This window comes from Mustela erminea, chromosome 17, assembly GCF_009829155.1.
Source record: "Mustela erminea isolate mMusErm1 chromosome 17, mMusErm1.Pri, whole genome shotgun sequence".
NCBI classification, from domain to species: Eukaryota; Metazoa; Chordata; class Mammalia; order Carnivora; family Mustelidae; genus Mustela; species Mustela erminea.
In genome coordinates, this window is record NC_045630.1 from 70,559,185 (window position 1) to 70,575,824 (window position 16,640).

The following is a 16,640-nucleotide window of genomic DNA, read 5'->3' on the forward strand; positions in this document are numbered from 1 at the left end:
AAGTTTATTTTTTTCAGCGTAACAGTATTCATTGTTTTTTGCACCACACCCAGGGCTCCATGCAATCCGTGCCCTCTCTAATACCCACCACCTGGTACCCCGACCTCCCACCCCCCCCTTCAAACCCCTCAGATTGTTTCTTAGAGTCCATAGTCTCTCATGGTTCACCTCCTCTTCCAATTTCCCTCATCTCTTAACCAACATGACGCTGCCTCTCACTTGGTAGAGGTTTGAAATTGCCCCGGTTCTCACTGCTGAGATCTGTGTGGCATTTTGGCATGGTTCCCGCCAGCTGGGAGTTTGGTGAGCTGACACAAGAAAGCTGACCCGATCATAGGACCTACCAACAACCAAGGTGTGCCATATGCAGTCCGCATCTGAAAGCCAAAGGCCGAGAGTAGTAGTAGGACAGCTGCAGCGCGTCCGAACCGGGATCACAGTAACTGACAGGGGCGCAGGGCCGGCGGAGGAGAGGTTCTTAAAGGGCCAGCGCCCCCCCCCTTCATCACTGGCCCCTCCTGTGTGATGGGGAACCCGGTGGGTGGAGCTTCTTCCTGTCGAACCAGTTCAGGGACGGGGTTAACGCTACCTGTCAAGTGGGTTCCTGCCCGCCACCTCCTCTCTTCCTGTGGCCTCCCCCACCTCTGAAGCATCCTGGCCTCCGCCTTGTGCGACAGTATATTCATTAGTATCTCAACCCTTCATCTTGATGGTAAACGCCTCGGCTGGAATCTTACTTTTGTTCCAACTCGAGATTAAATTTCCCGGGACAGCATTAGGTGGTTTGTTTTGTTTTAATGGTTAATTAATTTATTTGTATAGTCTGTAACTCCCACAATTTTATTAAAAAATGACTTCCAGGCTGCAAAACTGGCCTCTGCTGCTAATTAGATTCCATAGATCTGTCCTGAAAAGGATAAAACATTAAAAAATATATGATTATTACTAAAAGTATGGTTATGACAGGTCCGTTACCCAAGGTCCTTGACCGGGAGAGGAGCGGGTGGGGGAAAGCTCACGGCGTTCTGCCAGCCCTATTTTCTCCATTTTCTAGGGCCGGCCCCCCCTGCCCCACCGCGGGACCTCGGCCGCGCCCCCATGCCGGCCCCCACCCCGCGGGGCCTCTGCCGCGCCCCACCCCCCCTGCCCGGCGGCGTCACGTGGCGGCTGAGCTCCCCGCGCGCGAGCCTCTGTCCAGCGCCAGGCCCCGCTGGATGCCAGCGATGACGGTTGTTTGTTCGGGGACCGTACTCCGGGGAAAGCCCGCGGCCGCCCCGCACCCCTGCAGCCCCGCCGCGCAGGACAGCCCCGGAAACCGGCCTCCCGTGGGCGGGGGCGGGGGCGGTCCCCCCCGCAGACCCCTCCCCTCGGCGATGGCTTTCCCAGGTCTTCCCGGCCCGGGGGCCTCCCCGAGAAGCAAGTCGCCCCGAGGGTGGGGGTTCTCGAGCCGCAGCAGCCCCGGGCGGCCCCCGCCCCTCGAGCGCCCGCGCTGGAGCCAGGCTGCCCCGGAAGGATCTGACCGGCCACTTCCTGCAATTGTCTCTCTGGACGCCGTCCGCGGGCGGCCAGCGCTCCCCGTCGCCCTCCCGGAGCCCGGCCTCTCGGCCGTCCCCGCCCCCCCCCCGCCCCCCCCCCGCCCCCCCCCCCGCCCCCCCAGCTCGGCCCGCCGCGCTCCTGCGCCGCCCTCTCCGCAGCCGGACGCGGGGGACCCGGGGTGGAGGCGGGGGGCCGGGCGTGCGCGAGCCCCGGGGCCACCCGCCGGCCCGGGACGGAGGCGGACGCGGGCAGCTGCGCTCTGGCTCCCAGCAGGTCGAGTCCGAGGGGCCGCCCGGCGCGGGCTGGGAGCACTGCACAGCGCGGGAGGGGGCACGGCTTGGCCCTCCGCGCAGACCCCCGCGGCCCTGAAGGCAGCCCCCCCACCCCCGTCCTGGTCCCTCGGGGCGCGCGCTCCAGGAAGAGGCGCAGGGAGGTCGGAGGAGGGGCCTGTCTGCACTTGATGGATGGCACTGGAGAAATGTCTGGCACTTTCTTTCCCCGTGGGGGAGGTGAGGCTGCGGCCACCTCTCCCCCGCACTCGTTCGCATTCCTGCCCGCCTGCTCGGGAAGGCGTTGGGTGGGGCTGCAGCAGGGCGAGCTGGGAGTCATCTGGCAAACTCTCCCCCCCGCGGGCTTACACCGGCCGGCGTGGGAGCGGAGGGGCAGGTGGAGGGTCCAAACCTCAGCCAGGGTGAGAGGGTCCATCCATCCGTCCTGGCTCCCAGGCCTCCCCAACGCTGGGGGTGTAGCAGTGCTCAAGCTGCTGTGGTCCGCGGACCCTGGGAGTCCTCGAGACCCTTTCAGTCGTCCGATGAGGTCAAGACCCCGCACAATCCTACGAATACTTTGTGACTTGACAGGTACACTGACCGTAGGAAGACAGTGGGGGAGACTGCTGTGTCTTAGCAGAAACCAAGGCAGACACCGAATGACTCATTGTATTCTTCATTACACACACTGGCAGCAGAAGAAAATAAAAATTAAAAAGCCAGTTTTTACTAAGAATGTCCTTGACAAAAAATATAAACATGTGATTGGTTTATTATAGTTATTTAAATGCGTTAATAAGGACTTGTTTTAATTTCTAATATGGTATACATGAACAGATTTAACCCACATAAACGAAAACTCTTTGAGGTTCTCAATAATTCTGAAGGGTGTAAACAGGTCCTTGGACCAGGAGTGTGAGGGCTGCTGCGGGGGGAAGTCACAGGCTGTCAGGTAGCTGAAGGGGGACTGAGGCCCTTTGCAGATACTGTATTCTCAGCTTAAGAAGTGGTCTTATTTGGAGTAAAGGGGGGAAACCACAGCTATGTTTTCTGGGAACCCACTCTCCTTCCAGAGACATTCGCTAGAATACAGATGTGAATGGCCTCTGCTCGCAAGAGAGACAAGACATACAGGCCCACAGCCCCTCCAAGCTTCCCCTCTCCCCTGTGTAGTGGATCCAGTTTTGGGGGCGGAGGGGGACACAGGCATGTTTGTAGCCCAAGTGGAGTAGGCCTAGATGTGGATTCCCCTCACGGCCTTTTCCTGTGGCCTCTAAGGTGGCTCTGCTCCCTCCCCAAAGAAGTCACAGGGTAGCAAGTTTGACAGAGTGCAGGAGACAGGATTCAGGAGCCCACACCCTCGCCTGGCTTGAGTCAGGATGGAGAGTGGGTACACTTGTCTCTGTGTGTGCCACTGGGCATGACTATGTGCTTTGGTCCAGTTCCATGAACTCCCAAGTTCTCCCCAACACCAGTCCTCCTGCATAGGTTGTATCTGGTGTCTTCACTGGGTTAGCATATCTGAGTTGTTCAAACTACTTCTCCGATCCTTTGGCAATGGCAGGGCTGCTGTGGGTGAGGCTGAGGTCTGGCACCTCTCTGTTACCTCTGGCACCAGGAAGGGGGGCGTGTAAGGCCAGGAGGGGAGGCAGGTCAGCCTCGAGTGCTACTCCCCCGCTCCCCGAGGAGCCAGTAGGTCCGAACTTTGCCTTTGCCCTGGAGGGAAAAAGAAGAGGCAGTTGGGATGGGGAGTAGCACACCTTACCCACTTACCGAAATGACAGGAGAGTCTTAGGGATGGGAGTGGGTTGGCTGCTTAAGAAGGGGCCTGGGGGGGGGATAACCCCCCCCACCGCCCTGGGGCTCCAGGGGATGGCGAGGGCAAGGGGCTTTCTTCTCTACCTTCATTTCTACATCTCCTCGGAGCTCCAGCTCAAAACCACCAAACTCTTCTAGCACAGCCTTGGTCTCAGAAGACAAGTGGATCTTCAGGGCTGGGAAGAATAAGGGAGAAGGAGGGAAGGTGGGGTATGGAGAAATAGGAGCAGGGAAATTGGGAACTGCAGGGCCAGAAGGATGCTCTCCTTCCTTCCTTTTGGTCTAGAAAGCCTCTGAATTCAGAGTCCCACTCCTCCATTTGGAGTCTGACCATACTGGCCTCTCCCTTAGAATTCTAGACTCTATTGTCCGACACAGTAGCCACTAGTCACCTGTGGCCATTTATATTTAAATCATTTAAAACCAGGGGTGCCTGGGTGGCTTAGTCAGCTAAGTGTCTGAGTCTTGATTTCAGCTCAAGCCATGATATCTGTATTGTGCGCCGCACGGGGCTCCACACTGGGTGGGCATGGAGCTTAATATAAAAAAACACAAAACTGGGTCGCTGGAGTGGCTCAGTCAGTTAAGCGGCTCCCTTTGTCTCAGGTCGTGATGTCAGGGACCTGGGATGGTGTCCCCACATCAGGCTCCCTGCTCAGTAGGGAGGTTGCTTCTCCCTCTCCCTCTGCCTCTCCTCCGGCTGGTCCTCTCCCCTGCCCCTTGGACTCCCTCTCCCTCTCTCTCTCAAATAAATAAAATCTTTAAAAAAATAATTAAGGGGTGCCTGGGTGGCTCAGTGGGTTAAAGCCTCTGCCTTCAGCTCGGGTCATGATCCCGGGGTCCTGAGATCGAGCCCCACATCGGGCTCTCTGCTCAGCGGGGAGCCTGCTTCTCTGCCTACTTGTGATCTCTGTCAAATAAATAAATCTTTTTAAAAATTTAAAAAAATATGGGGCGCATGGGTGGCTCAGTGGGTTGAGCTGCTGCCTTCGGCTCAGGTCATGATCTCGGGGTCCCGGGATCGAGTCCCGCATCGGGCTCTCTGCTCCATAGGGAGCCTGCTTCCCCCTCTCTCTCTGCCTGCCTCTCTGCCTACTTGTGATCTCTCTGTCAAATAAATAACATCTTTTAATAAATAAATAAATAAATAATTAATTAAAACTAAAAATTAAAAAATTCAGTGCCTCAGTTGCACTGACCACTTTTTTTTTTTTAAAGATTTAGTGATTTATTTGAGAGAGAGAGAGAGAGAGAGAATGTGCGCATGAGCACAGGGAGGGGCAGAGACACTCTCCTGCAGACGTCCTGCGGAGCAGGGAGCCTGACTCAGGTCTCCATCCCACAACCCTGAGATCAGGACCTAAGCTGAAATCTAGAGTCAGACCTTGTGAACACCTTGTTAGGAGCATTAAATTTAATGCTCACGAAGTCTTTAAACAGAATCTGGCACACAGGAAGCACTCTGGTAAGTGGTTGCCGTAACTCTTACTGAACTCAATACTCATTTTAGGGCTGAGGGAACGGAGGCCTAAGGGAGGACATACACCCCACCTGCAAGGTCAGATCTAGGCTCCTACTCCTGACCTGGTATCCCCCACACTTCTCTTGAACTTGCCCCGCTGCTCCTGGTCTTGTTGAATCCTTGAACCATTTCTGAGAACAGGATCCTTGAAGACTGACCTCAGGGAGGGGCTTTCTCCTCCTGACTGCCCCAGGCAGTGCCCAGGGAGTGTCTGCTGAGCCAGAGCCCTTGGGGCTCCCAAGTAGCCCTTCTCCTGCCTTGAGGCTTGGATGGGGTCTGCATGAGGCGCCTCTGGTGGGTCTGGGTCATCGTAGCACCCCGAGGCCCAGCACTTGGCAGTCACTCAGTACAGGTCTACGGAGTTGATTCGAGTTGAGTATAGCAGGAGGTAGGAGACAGCCGAAAGCAGGACTGGGGAAGGGAGGGTTCGCCCGCACTAGGTGCCTACTGAGAGGGGGGGCTGTGCTGGCTCTTCCACAGCCCTGAGACAGGTGTCACTTTGCAGATAAACAGCTGAAGCTCAGAAAAGTCGAGTGACAGTTATACCTGGTCGTGTCATTTGGGTTTCACACCTAACTCTTTTAAGGTACGTCTCTTATTCTCATCTTACAGGGAAGGAAACCGGAGGCTGGAGGCACAGCTGTATGGGTTGTGGAGTGGAGATTCCCACCTCAGCAGCAGCTGCCTGAAGCCCTCCAGCACATTCGAGAGGGCTCAGAGGCACCGAAGGACAGGCTCCCCTTGGGGAACTGCTGAACACAGCCCAGAAAAACTTGGAAGCACTTGGCAGGAGGGGGCTGGCGCTCTGACAGCACTGGAGGTGATGGGCCCACACGAAGCCCAGGCCGGGTGCCAGCGCCCTGGGTGGGGTGCCCACCCGCCCTTTCCAGCTGCCTGCGGCAGCTGCCTCACCTTCCCCGTTAGACTCCATTCTGGAGGCGGTGTTGACCGTGTCTCCGAAGAGGCAGTACCGGGGCATCTTCAGCCCGACCACACCGGCGCACACGGGCCCTGCGGGGAGCGCAGGGTGGCAGCCGGGTCTGAACGCATGGTGGTTGCTGGGCAGGGGAGAGGCGGGACCGAGGCCCCTGGGAACCAGGTGTGTGTGTGTCTGTGTGATGGGGGCGGTGCGGGGGGGGGGCCGGCCTGGGGACAGTCCCGCCCTCGAGGAGTCCCCCTCACCCGTGTGGATGCCGATTCGCAAGCGCAGCTCCTCCTGCGGCCGATGGCGGATGCGGAAGGAGCGCACGGCGTCCAGCAGCGCCAGCGCCATGCGGGCCACCTCCCGGGCGTGCAGCAGCCCGTTGCGCACGGGGAGCCCGGAGACCACCATGTACGCGTCGCCAATGGTCTCCACCTGCGGGGCCGCCCCGGATGCACGCCCTGAGCGCCGGGCTGGGCCGGGCCCGGTGCCGCCCGCACACTGTGGGCCGCGTCTGTGTTTCCGCGCCCCGGGTCCCTGCGTCCTTGCTCTGCCTGGTCCTGGGGCTCTGGGTGACAGTGTCTGCCCGGGTTTCATGGGCCCCTCTCTGGACGTTCTCTGGCATCCTGCCCTTCCCCGTGCTCTGACCCCGTCCATTACCACCTCACCTTGTACACATCAAAGTTATCTATGACGGCATCGAAGCAAGTGTACAGGTCATTGAGCAGGGTGACCACCTGGAAGGGAAGAGAAGCCAAGGGGGATAGGGAGGAAGGACCCCCAGCTGGGATCGAGTGGGAACAGCGGAACCAGCAGGCAGGTCCGACGGGGCGCAGCTGTAAGGCCAAGCACACGGGCCTGGTTTCCGCCCGGCCTCACCTGCATGGGCGTGCTCTCCGCGGACAGGGCCGTGAAGCCCACGATGTCACTGAAGTAGATAGTAACACTGTCGAAGGCTTCTGCCTGGACCGTCTCCCCACGCTTCAGCTGCTCAGCCACGGAGCTGCAGGGTCAGGGATGGGGGGGTATCAGAGCATGAGGCGGGGGATCAGAGCACAAGGGGGGGCGGGGCACGGGCGAGGCCTGGCCTGGGCCCTCACTGCGGCAGAATCTGGTAGAGCAGAGCCTCGGCTCTGCGCTTCTCCTCCAGGTAGGCCTGGGTCCGCTCCTCCACGAGCCCCTCCAGGTTGTTGGCGTACTGCTCCATGCGCGACAGCAGGTTGTCCAGGATGTTGCTGCTGTTCTCTCTGAGGCCGGGGTCGGGGGACGGGGACGCAGTGAGAGGAGCACCCCGTCGAGCACCCCCCAGCCCTGCCGCACCCACCCTGGCACTCACCCTTCTCAGGATTCATGTCAGCCCACCCCCCAAATGCCGTGGGGTCCCGGGAGAGGGTTGGGATTGGGGAGCCTGGCGGGATGGGTGTGCCGGGGGAGAGGGTGGGAGGAAGGTTCCCATCTCTGAGACCCCCGAGTCTGGCCTGGAGAGACCTTGGCTCCTTTGTTCATCTTGGGTGAAGACAAGCAGGTTAGGAGGCAGAGGAGGTGGAGAGGGTCGGCCGGAGGGAGGATGGAAGGTGGCCCACAGGCCCGCAGAGGGGCGTGGGGGGGGGGCTGCTGGGGCACACTGCGGCAGGGAGGGCCAAGGGCTGGGGTGGGGGCCCCTGTGGAGGGGTGGGAGGCCAGAAGCCTGTTGGCTCTGCTCTGCTGCAGAGGAGGGGCTAGTGGGGGGCAATGTTGGTGGGGGGAGGGGCAGGAGAGGTTGGGGATGATGGGACAGCTGATGGGACAGCCGCGGGCAGCCCTGGGGGGGGCTGTGGGGGGGCAGGGGAAGGCGCCAACCACCTGTTGAACTTGCGCAGCATCAGGCGAACCTGCTGGAAGGTCGGCCGCTCCTGCGGCTCCTCCGCCCAGCACCGCTGCATCAGCTGGCCCAGCTCCTCCAGGCCGCTCTGCAAGGCCAGGGAGGGCCGGAAGGGGGGTTGCTCCCCCCGGGTCACGCGCTCCACGATCTCTGCACAGTGGGGAAAAGTGGGGCTGAGGTGAGGGTCCTGCCAAGGGCCAGGGAGAGCCGGTGTGGAGGGCAGGGCGGGAGCAGGCCCGGGCAGGGAGGGCATGATCGGAGTCCCTGGCACAAAGGCTGGTGCAATTGGGGCAGGGCTAGGGGACAGCAGGGGTCTCTCACCTTTGGGGCTGAGGTCCAAACCTTCCACGTGGAAGACACCGCTCCTTAGGGCAATCTCCTGAAGGATGATCCCGAAGCTGTACATGTCCCCTGCCTGGGAGCCACGGGCAGGGGGTGAGGCCATTCGCAGGAGCTCAGGGGCTGTCCACAACTTTTCTGCAGGTCAGAGGTCAGGAGTCATGGGGCGAAGGGCCTTAAAACTAAGGGATGGGGGAAACAAGGTCCTAGAAGATGCGGCCAGAGTGACCTGGAGACATCACACCAAGTGGCACAGGGAAGCCTCGGGACCACTGTCAGGCTCCCCTTTGCACTGGAGGATGAACTGAACCCGGAATCAGGAAAGGCCTGCTGAGTCCTAGAGAAGCCAGACATCAGGCCTCCTGCTGGGCTGGGCTTGGAAAGTTGGGGGGGGGGGGGTCTTAGGATTAGGGTTAGGGCTCACTGGCATAGAGGGTGTGGCCTTGCTCTGGTTCTGGGTCCCTGAAGCTTTCCAGCCCAAAATCAGTGATCTTGAGCACGAAGCGCCCGTCTACCACGCAGTTGGATGACTTGAGGTTGCCGTGGGAGCAAATGGCCCCACTGTGTAGGAACAGCATACCCTGGGGAATTTGGGGAGGCAGAGGCCTTGGTATCAGTGGGACCTACAATTGAGGCTGAGGAAAAGCATGCTTGGCCCCTCCCCCACACGTCCCACCTTGACGATGTCACTGGTGAGAGAATACCGGAACATCCAGTCTAAGGTGATGCTCTCGTTTTCCAGAATGTCCTGCTGGGCAGTGAGAGTCAGGCATGTACCCTGGGGACTCCAGGGCGGGTTCGGAGGCCGACTGACACAAACCCGCACAGCAGGACAAAAGCCTTGGATTTACTCCAGTGCGTCTGCACCCCCCACAACCCTACCCCCAGCATTTTACAGATTAGACAAATAAAGGTCAGAAAGCCAGAGAAGCTTGCCTGGGGTCATGGCCAGTGGGGGACAGAAGCAGGGCTAAACCCAGACCTGCTGACAGTCCTTGTCCCCTCACCTGCAAACTCCCACGGGGACAGTACTCTGTGAGGATGCAGATGTTGGGGGGGTCAGTGCAGGCACCCACAAACCTGGTCAGGTGTTCATTCTGTACATCCCGCATCTGGACGTGATAGCCAGTATCAGGAACCCGGCAGAGACCTCGCTCCTCACCAGGTGCCCCCCGCCCCTTCAGGGACCCCCTCAGTCTTCTTAAGGCTCTATTCACTCTGCAGACAAAGTCTAGGACCTGGTGATTCCCACCCGTGCTCTGAAGAACACTCCCGCCTCCCCCAGAATGTGCTCCCTGCTCACTCTGCCTCCTAACCCTCCACCCACCAGGGGCATCCAGTGCAGCTCCTCAGGGACCCTCTCCATGGTTCCTCCACTAGTCTCTTCCCTCATTCAGGACCCTCTCCCCCGCGCACCATGCGTAAGGGTCCATTCCTTTCCTGGCACACCCTGTCGCCCTCCCATGACCCTCCCGTGGCTGCCGCCTCACTCCCCCACATTACATGCTTCAGTTCAAACAGGACTTTTCGCGTCAGCTCAATGCGCTTACGATTCACACGTTTCACGGCCACGAGGTTGCCCTGGGCAAGGAATGGAGGATGTCACCAAGATGGCCCTGTGGTGGGGACTGCCCTGTGCCCTGCCCCAAGGATGGCAGTCTTTTCCCTGGCCCACCTTGTAATACGCTGTCCTGGCAAACACTTGGAACTGGCCCTCTGTGGTCAGCAAGGAGCCATAATTGGAACCTCTCTGGAGGGATGGAGAGCAGGAGGGGTGGTCCCGCTGCGAGCCTCACCGCAGGTGCCGTTCTCGACCCCGGTGGCCAGAGCTCTGCCCCGCCTGAGCCTGGTGTCAGCCTGCTTCTCTCTCCACATCATAAAGTCCTTCTCTGGTTCTTCCTTTTTTTTTTTTTTTTAAGATTTTATCTAATTATCTAGTTATTTATTTATATTTTTTAAAGGTTTTCTTTCTTTATTTGACACAGAGAGAGAGAGTGTGCAAGTAGGGACAGAAGGAGAGGGAGAAGCAGGCTTTCCACCAATCGGAGCCCGTGTGGGGCTCGAGCCCACGATCCCGGGATCATGACCTGAACTGAAGGCAGATGCTTAAAGACTCAGCCACCCAGGCGCCCCTTTTTATTTCTTTTTAACATGTATTTTCCCAAACACTATTTCTGAATCTTGAAAGCCTCCTGTGAAGGAGGCTCTGTGGGCATAATTGTGATCTGAGGTCCTCTCACAGGGGCAGGGAGACTCACCCCAGGACACACAGCACGTGAAGGCTGAGCTGAGACTAGAACCTTGCTGTGGGCCCCAGCCCCCAGGCCCTGTCCCCGAGCCCCACACCCCACCCTCCCACACCTTCCCCTCACCCCTGCTCTTACCCCACTCAGGGTCAGCCGGCTGCCCGCACTCCGGAGATTCCTGTCCAGACCGCCGGGCTGCACGTCCTCCCAGCGCACCCGCCACAGCTCGGAGGCCAGTTCCTTCTCCAGCTGCATCTTCCTGGGGCAGCAGACCTCTCTCTGAACCCACGTCCGATCCCCTGGCCCTGGGCTGGGCAGCTGAGCGGCCCCTCCTCTGAGCCCTGGGACCACCGCAGGTGCCGACGGGGGTGGGGGACAGGGGAGCCCCTTCCTCTATCAGCTGAGAGTCAGGGGGTGTGGGGCAAGTCCTGCCTGCCCCACAGGGACCTTGGGCAGTCACTTCATGTCTCTGAGCCTCATGTCCTTATGTCCAAGTGTCCTGATTTGGGGACTGATGACCTCGACATTTATTTCAAAGCATTGTTATAAGAATGAAAAGAAAACAGCGTGTGGCAGCGCCTGGCCCATCGTCTCGGCTCAGCCAGCACTGATCTTCCCTCCCTGCACTGATCTTCCCTCCCTGCGTTAATGTCTGCATTCCCGTTCGGCTCCCACTGGAAGGGGGGAGTGGGGCTCCCTCACTTCCCGCCCCTGCTCCGGGTTCAGCACCCTGCTCAACAGACTGGGCCCACTGCCTCAGGGCCACCATTCCCCATCAGGTCTGCACATCTAACGGAAGGAGACACCAGCCCCCAGGCCAGAACCCATAGGCCTGTGATGCCCAACCGCTCTGCTCTTCCCCGGGGTCCCCGTCCCTTCCAGGCCCTCCTCTCCTCCCTGTGTCCTCCGGCTTTCTAGCCTCCTCCTTCCTCATCTCCTGTCCTGCTCCTCTGCCCCCTTCCCTCCAGGTCCCTGCTGCTTTCTCCACTAGTCTCACTCCCCACCCTCATCCCAAGACTCACCTGTATATGAAGAAGGAGACGGTCAGAATGCTGAGCAGGGAGAGGCTGCCCACCAAAGCCAGCACTTCCAGGGTGGAAAAGTGATCTGCACAAGCGTCCAGGTTCCAGCAAGAGAGATTTGGGTTAGAGAGCAGGAGGGAGAAACTTCGAATAGTTAATCACTGAACCAGGAAGATGGATGCAGGGAGGCAAAAGGCAGGAGGAGTGTCTTCGAAAACCCTCAGTGTGGGACAGGGGCACCTGTCTGACTCCTGAAGCAGGGGAAGAGACAGTCTGTCTCCAGAACCAAGGCCTGGAAGGCATGAGGCAATCACCTTGGTTGCAAGCTGGGTCCTCATTGTCAAAGCCGCATTCGGGGGTGTCGGGAGGAGGGTGCCCCAGGGCCCAGTTCAGTTTGCGCCCTGGCACAGCCACCAGCTCCTGGGAAGTCCCATTGTAGTTCAGAACAACCTGCGGGAGGGCAGCAGTGGAGGCGGGCGAGGCCTGGGGTGCCGCCTCCTGTCCCGGGGAGCAGGGCTGCCTCCCACTCACCCCAAGTGGGCTTTCTAAAGAAAACTCCATGCAGAACCCCAACTTGACATTCAGGGCGTTTATAACCTTGGGCTGAAGCACATAGGCAACAGGAAAAGGCAATGTTCTCAGTCCGCACTCCCAGGCCTAACACAAGTATCCCTTCTCAGGGAAGTTTTCCTGGATGCTCTGCTCCTCAGGGCTTGTAGCGCCAATTCCTTCCTGTCCCCACTGAATGTAGAGAGCTATATAAGCCCCAGATCAGCCTGTCTCTGGGGGAGAGGGTCGTGCCTGTCTGAGGAGACATGGACTTCCTGAGGGTAGGGCCGTGCACCCTCCTCACAGATGGGGTTCCCCAAGGGCAATGCCTATGGGTCCCTGTCATTCTGGCTGCTCCCCTGGACTGGAGCTGGGTCTCTCATCCAGGGCTCTCCAAAAGTGATGACTGAGCAGAAATGCCCTGGCACAGCTGTGGGGGAAGGCCGGAGGACAAGAGGTCAGTGCCAGCTGGCACTGTCTTCTGGGGGCACAACCTTACCCTGAAAGTGCCCGTCTCAGGATGCATATCCCAGAGGGAGAAGTCGGTCTCCCGATCTCCATTGCTGTCCATGTGCAGGTATCCTGCCACACCTGGCGCATGAGGGGAGAGGGCTGTTTGGAGAGAGTGCCAGCTCAGCACTCTCCCCTGGGTCTCTATCCCTCGGTCCTCTTTGCCTTGCCCTCCAAACACATGAAATAGTAACAAAGTGTTCACAACGTGTGTAATGACAAAAGGGACCTATGTATCAGCAGTAGGAATGATTGAAGTTGCGTACATAGGAGGACATTTTTTTAAAGATTTTATGTATTTCTGTAGAGAGAGAGCAAGACACAGGGCGCCTGGGTGGCTCAGTGGGTTAAGCCGCTGCCTTCGGCTCAGGTCATGATCTCAGGGTCCTGGGATCGAGTCCCACATCGGGCTCTCTGCTCAGCAGGGGGCCTGTTTCCCTTCCTCTCTCTCTGCCTGCCTCTCTGCCTACTTGTGATCTCTCTCTGTCAAATAAATAAATAAAATCTTTAAAAAAAAAAAAAAAAGAAAGCAAGACACAGCATGAGCAGAGGGGGAGGGGCCGCGGAAGAGGGAGAGCAGACTCCCCACTGAGCAGCGAGCCCTGGCTGGATCCTCAGGGCCTGATAACCCAGACTGAACCACCCAAGCACCCCACTTAGGAGGCCTTCTAGAGGGAGCTAGGGAAGTGGAGAAGGAGGCCCAAGGGAAGCTGTGGAGCTTCCTTATATAAGGACAGACATGGTGAGTAACACCCCCCCCACCCCGGCATCTCATGGCCTCCTGCATGGGGTGCCCAAAGGTAGCCTATCTCTGTCACCTCCAGCCCCTGACCTCGGAAGCTCCGGTTCCACATCCGCTGGGTGACGGCCTCCCCATCCATGACAGTTCCCCCGTGCGCCAGCGTCTCTGTCACTGCCTGGACATAGAGCAGGAGCCCGTCGTGGAAGGCTGCTGCGATGGTGTTCACCTGCGGCGGTGAGCAGAGCTTGGCTGGGATGGGATGTACACGGGGTGCTGAGTGGGTGCTGAGTGGGGCATCGTGGAGGAGGAGGAGGAGGAGATGGAGGGTCCTGGGAGCTCGGAGGAGGGCAGGAGAAAACACCTCCACAGGACAGAGAATTTTCTACTAAAAGATGCCTCTACCAATCCCTCTGCTTCCGAATCCTGCTCGGCAGGTAGGGCAGGACGTGTCATCCTCATTTTACTGCGAGGATCTGAGTTTCAGAGGCTGAACAACTTGTCAGTGTCCCTCTTGGTCATCCCGAGGAGTGGGAACTGGGGGAAGGGGAAGCATGGGAGGCCTGGGCATGCAGAGATGGCTAAGAGGACAGGCACGCTCCTGGCAGAGGGCCAGGGTGGGGGTGGGGGTGCGGGCTGGATGTTCATGCTGGAAGGTCCCAGGATCCTTCCTACCAGGCCATCCTCCACTGTGAAGTTGAACTGCTCACGGGCCAAGTGTTTTAGCTGCTGCAGGAATTCCAAGTACTCGGGATTACCGGGCTCTTTGTACGTGATGATCTTGGCAGCCTGAGGAAGGGGTCAGTGGAGCGGGGGAGCTGGGAGCCGATCCAGTCCTCCCAGTACCCTGGGGCCCACCTCCCCCAGTGCGGCTCTGCTTCGCTCAAGGTCAAAGTGGGTGGGCTCCGTGTCGTGTGTGAGCAGGGGACCCCGGGGGATGACTTCTTGAGTTCTGCTAGTCTGTGCCATCGGAACACTCTCCCACCCCAGGCCCATTCCTCATCTTTTTAGCCTCCTGGCTCTGAGGTCTCCCAGCCCTCCAGCCACCCCTCACCCCCCCTCCTGCCCTTCCTCTCCTGCCTCCCTGAGCAATCAAGAGCCTCTTTTCTGGAATCCCTTCAGACCCTGGGGAACCCAATGGCCAGAAACTGGGTGCCACCAGCTCCAAGTTCCACCGCCTGGGCTTACAGCCTAGACGCTCACCTGAAAGGCCCGGTGGGCACGGATATCCTGCCCATCCCCCCTCTCCCAGGGCCTGTGGGGAGCAAGGCCGTGTGCACCTTGCAGGCTTTGTCCAAAGAGGTCCAGGTGGAAGAACACGTAGTCCTCCCCACTTAGACCAGCTTCCATGGCCAAAAGCATCAGCGTTCTGAAGGCATCTGGGGAGCTGCATATGTAGATAACTGCGGAGGAAGGGGGTGGTCAGAAAGAGAGAGAAGCTGGATCCCGGCGGAGTGGGAAGGAGGAACTCGGGGAAGGAAGTTCACGGACTCCACGCTGGTCTAGGCCGAGGCTGAAGGAAGGTGGAGCGGGCTGGGCGGGGTCGGTGGGTGGGCGGGAGGGAAGGAGCCGAGACAGGGCGAGCCGGCAAAGCGGAGCCGAAGGTGGGGAAGGTGGGGTGAACCCGGGAGGGAGAGGAGGAGGCGGGCCGGCTGGCAGGGGGCTGGCAGGGGAGAGGCAGTGTGGAGGAGAACATGGAGGGGAAAGGCTGCTGGGAGGCGACCGAAAATGGAGGAGGAAAGGAGGGCTGGGCGTGAAGCCGGGGACCTACGAAGTGTCAGGCGGCCGCGAGCGCTTTCGGCTGGAGGGAGCGGTGGCACGCGGGCGGGGGCGCGTGGGAGCGCAGGACCGCGGCGAGAGCGCGCGGAGGAAGAGAGAGGCCCGGAGCCTCCGGCCGAGGCTGCGGGGCGGTGGGGGAAGACCCGCCCGCGCCGCCCCCCTCACCTCGGCCTTTGCGCCTCACGGTCCGCAGCAGCAGGGCATAGTGGTCCAGGTCGCCCTCGGCGAACTCCAGGTGGTCCACGGTGATGTTGAGGCGGTCGCGCACGCGCATGTACAGCCCTTCCACCACGAAGAAGCAGGGCTGGTCGTCGCCCGGCCGGTAGGCGTAGAGCACCAGCGCCCGGCGCTCCCAGCCCAGCCGTCGGTGCAGCGCCGCCACCAAGTCGCCCAGCTTGGCGTGGCTGGGCCCGGCGCGCGTGGTCAGCGCGTACTCGTCCTTGGCCCCGAAGCCCAGCGCGGGGGCGCCGGCGGTCAGCAGCGGCACCCGCCAGTGCGCCGTGAAGCGCCCCACCGGGGCGGCCGCGTACACGCACCCGGGGCCCAGGAACACCGCGGGACTGTGCTCCCACTTGAGGTCCACCGCGGCCAGGGGCGCGGCGGTGTCGGAGCAGACGCCCCTCGAGTCCTCGCTGCTGCCCAGCACGGTGCGCACCGTCCAGCCGGGCAGCAGGTCAGGCCGCGCTCGCACCCCGGCCAGGGCCAGCTCCACGGCCGGTCCCACGCGCGCCCACGACCACGGGTACGAGGTGTTGGCCAGCGGCAGCACCACGGCCACCGTCAGGTTGCCCGCGTGGCCGCCCGGGAGCAACGGCAGCAGCGGCAGCGGGAGCAGGAGCAGGAGGGCTCCGGCGGGGCGGCCGGGGCGCAGCATGGCTTCAGCCCGCGGCTCGGCGGGCGGGCGCTGCCCCTCTGGCCTCTTCGGGGCCCTGCGGCTCAGCGGCCCCTCGCGGGCATCGGGCTGGGTACGCCGCCCCCTCCCGCTGCGTGGCTCGGTGTCGGCGGCGCGAGGGGCGCGTGGCGGGCGCGGCGGGGCAGGTGGGCGCGGGCAGCCGAGCGCCGGGCCCCGGAGGACGAGCGCGGCGACCGCGCGCGGGCGCGTGTGTCAGGAGGAGCCGGCGTTGGGGGGAGAAGGATGCGAGAGGGCGCGAGGGAGGGGCGGGGAGTGGAGTGTTTGTGTGCGCGCGTGAGCGCCTGGCCCGGGAGGGTGCCAGCAGGGGCGTCCGGCCGTCCGGGGGGAACGGGGGAGGTCCCGAGCCGAGCTCCGAGCCCTTCCTCCCGCCGCTTCCCCTCCCAGACTCGGCGACCGGCGCTTTAACCCCTTCGTCCCCTCCCCGAAGTCGCGGACAGGCCCGCGCCCCCAGCCCGCGGGCTCTCCCCCGAGACCCTCCGCGCCTTCCTCTTCCGAGAGCGGCGCCCGCACGAGAGGCTTGGGCGCTGGGATCGCGAGCGGGACCAGAGACGAGCGTGGGGCCCGCGGGGGCCCTTTTGCGCCCCACCTCGTCCCTCCCCCTACCTGGTTCCGTTT

General features: G+C 60.8%; 1 protein-coding gene across 2 annotated transcripts; it reads right to left on the reverse strand.

Moving 5' to 3' along the window:
* Positions 1 to 2,561: 2,561 nt before the first annotated feature.
* Positions 2,562 to 16,221, reverse strand: NPR1 (natriuretic peptide receptor 1). Of its 2 annotated transcripts, none has more exons than XM_032318165.1 (22): positions 15,278 to 16,221; positions 14,537 to 14,736; positions 14,009 to 14,122; positions 13,427 to 13,562; positions 12,584 to 12,675; positions 11,850 to 11,985; positions 11,536 to 11,620; positions 10,652 to 10,772; positions 9,943 to 10,017; positions 9,771 to 9,848; positions 9,275 to 9,379; positions 8,944 to 9,018; positions 8,692 to 8,848; positions 8,250 to 8,405; positions 7,910 to 8,078; positions 7,168 to 7,314; positions 6,947 to 7,070; positions 6,736 to 6,804; positions 6,328 to 6,502; positions 6,058 to 6,156; positions 3,708 to 3,799; positions 2,562 to 3,521 (listed from the first exon to the last, which is right to left on the reverse strand). In XM_032318165.1, the coding sequence occupies exons 1-22, from the start codon at positions 15,984 to 15,986 to the stop codon at positions 3,459 to 3,461; spliced, it is 3,177 nt and encodes a 1,058-aa protein (XP_032174056.1). In that variant the 5' UTR covers positions 15,987 to 16,221; the 3' UTR covers positions 2,562 to 3,458. The 2 variants fall into 2 exon arrangements, with proteins under 2 accessions (XP_032174056.1, XP_032174057.1); XM_032318166.1 differs by having other exon boundaries at positions 8,944 to 9,015; positions 15,278 to 16,220.
* Between the last annotated feature and the right edge of the window lie 419 nt (positions 16,222 to 16,640).

Excerpts from the sequence above, each read along its gene's own strand:
- NPR1 (XM_032318165.1), bottom strand. The coding sequence starts at position 15,986 with ATGCTGCGCCCCGGCCGCCCCGCCGGAGCCCTCCTGCTCCTGCTCCCG. Across the intron at positions 12,676-13,426 it reads GTGGAACCGGAGCTTCCGAG|GTGTGGCAGGATACCTGCAC; the intron begins GTCAGGGGCTGG and ends CTCATGCGCCAG. Across the intron at positions 8,406-8,691 it reads AGGCCACACCCTCTATGCCA|AAAAGTTGTGGACAGCCCCT; the intron begins GTGAGCCCTAAC and ends TCTGACCTGCAG.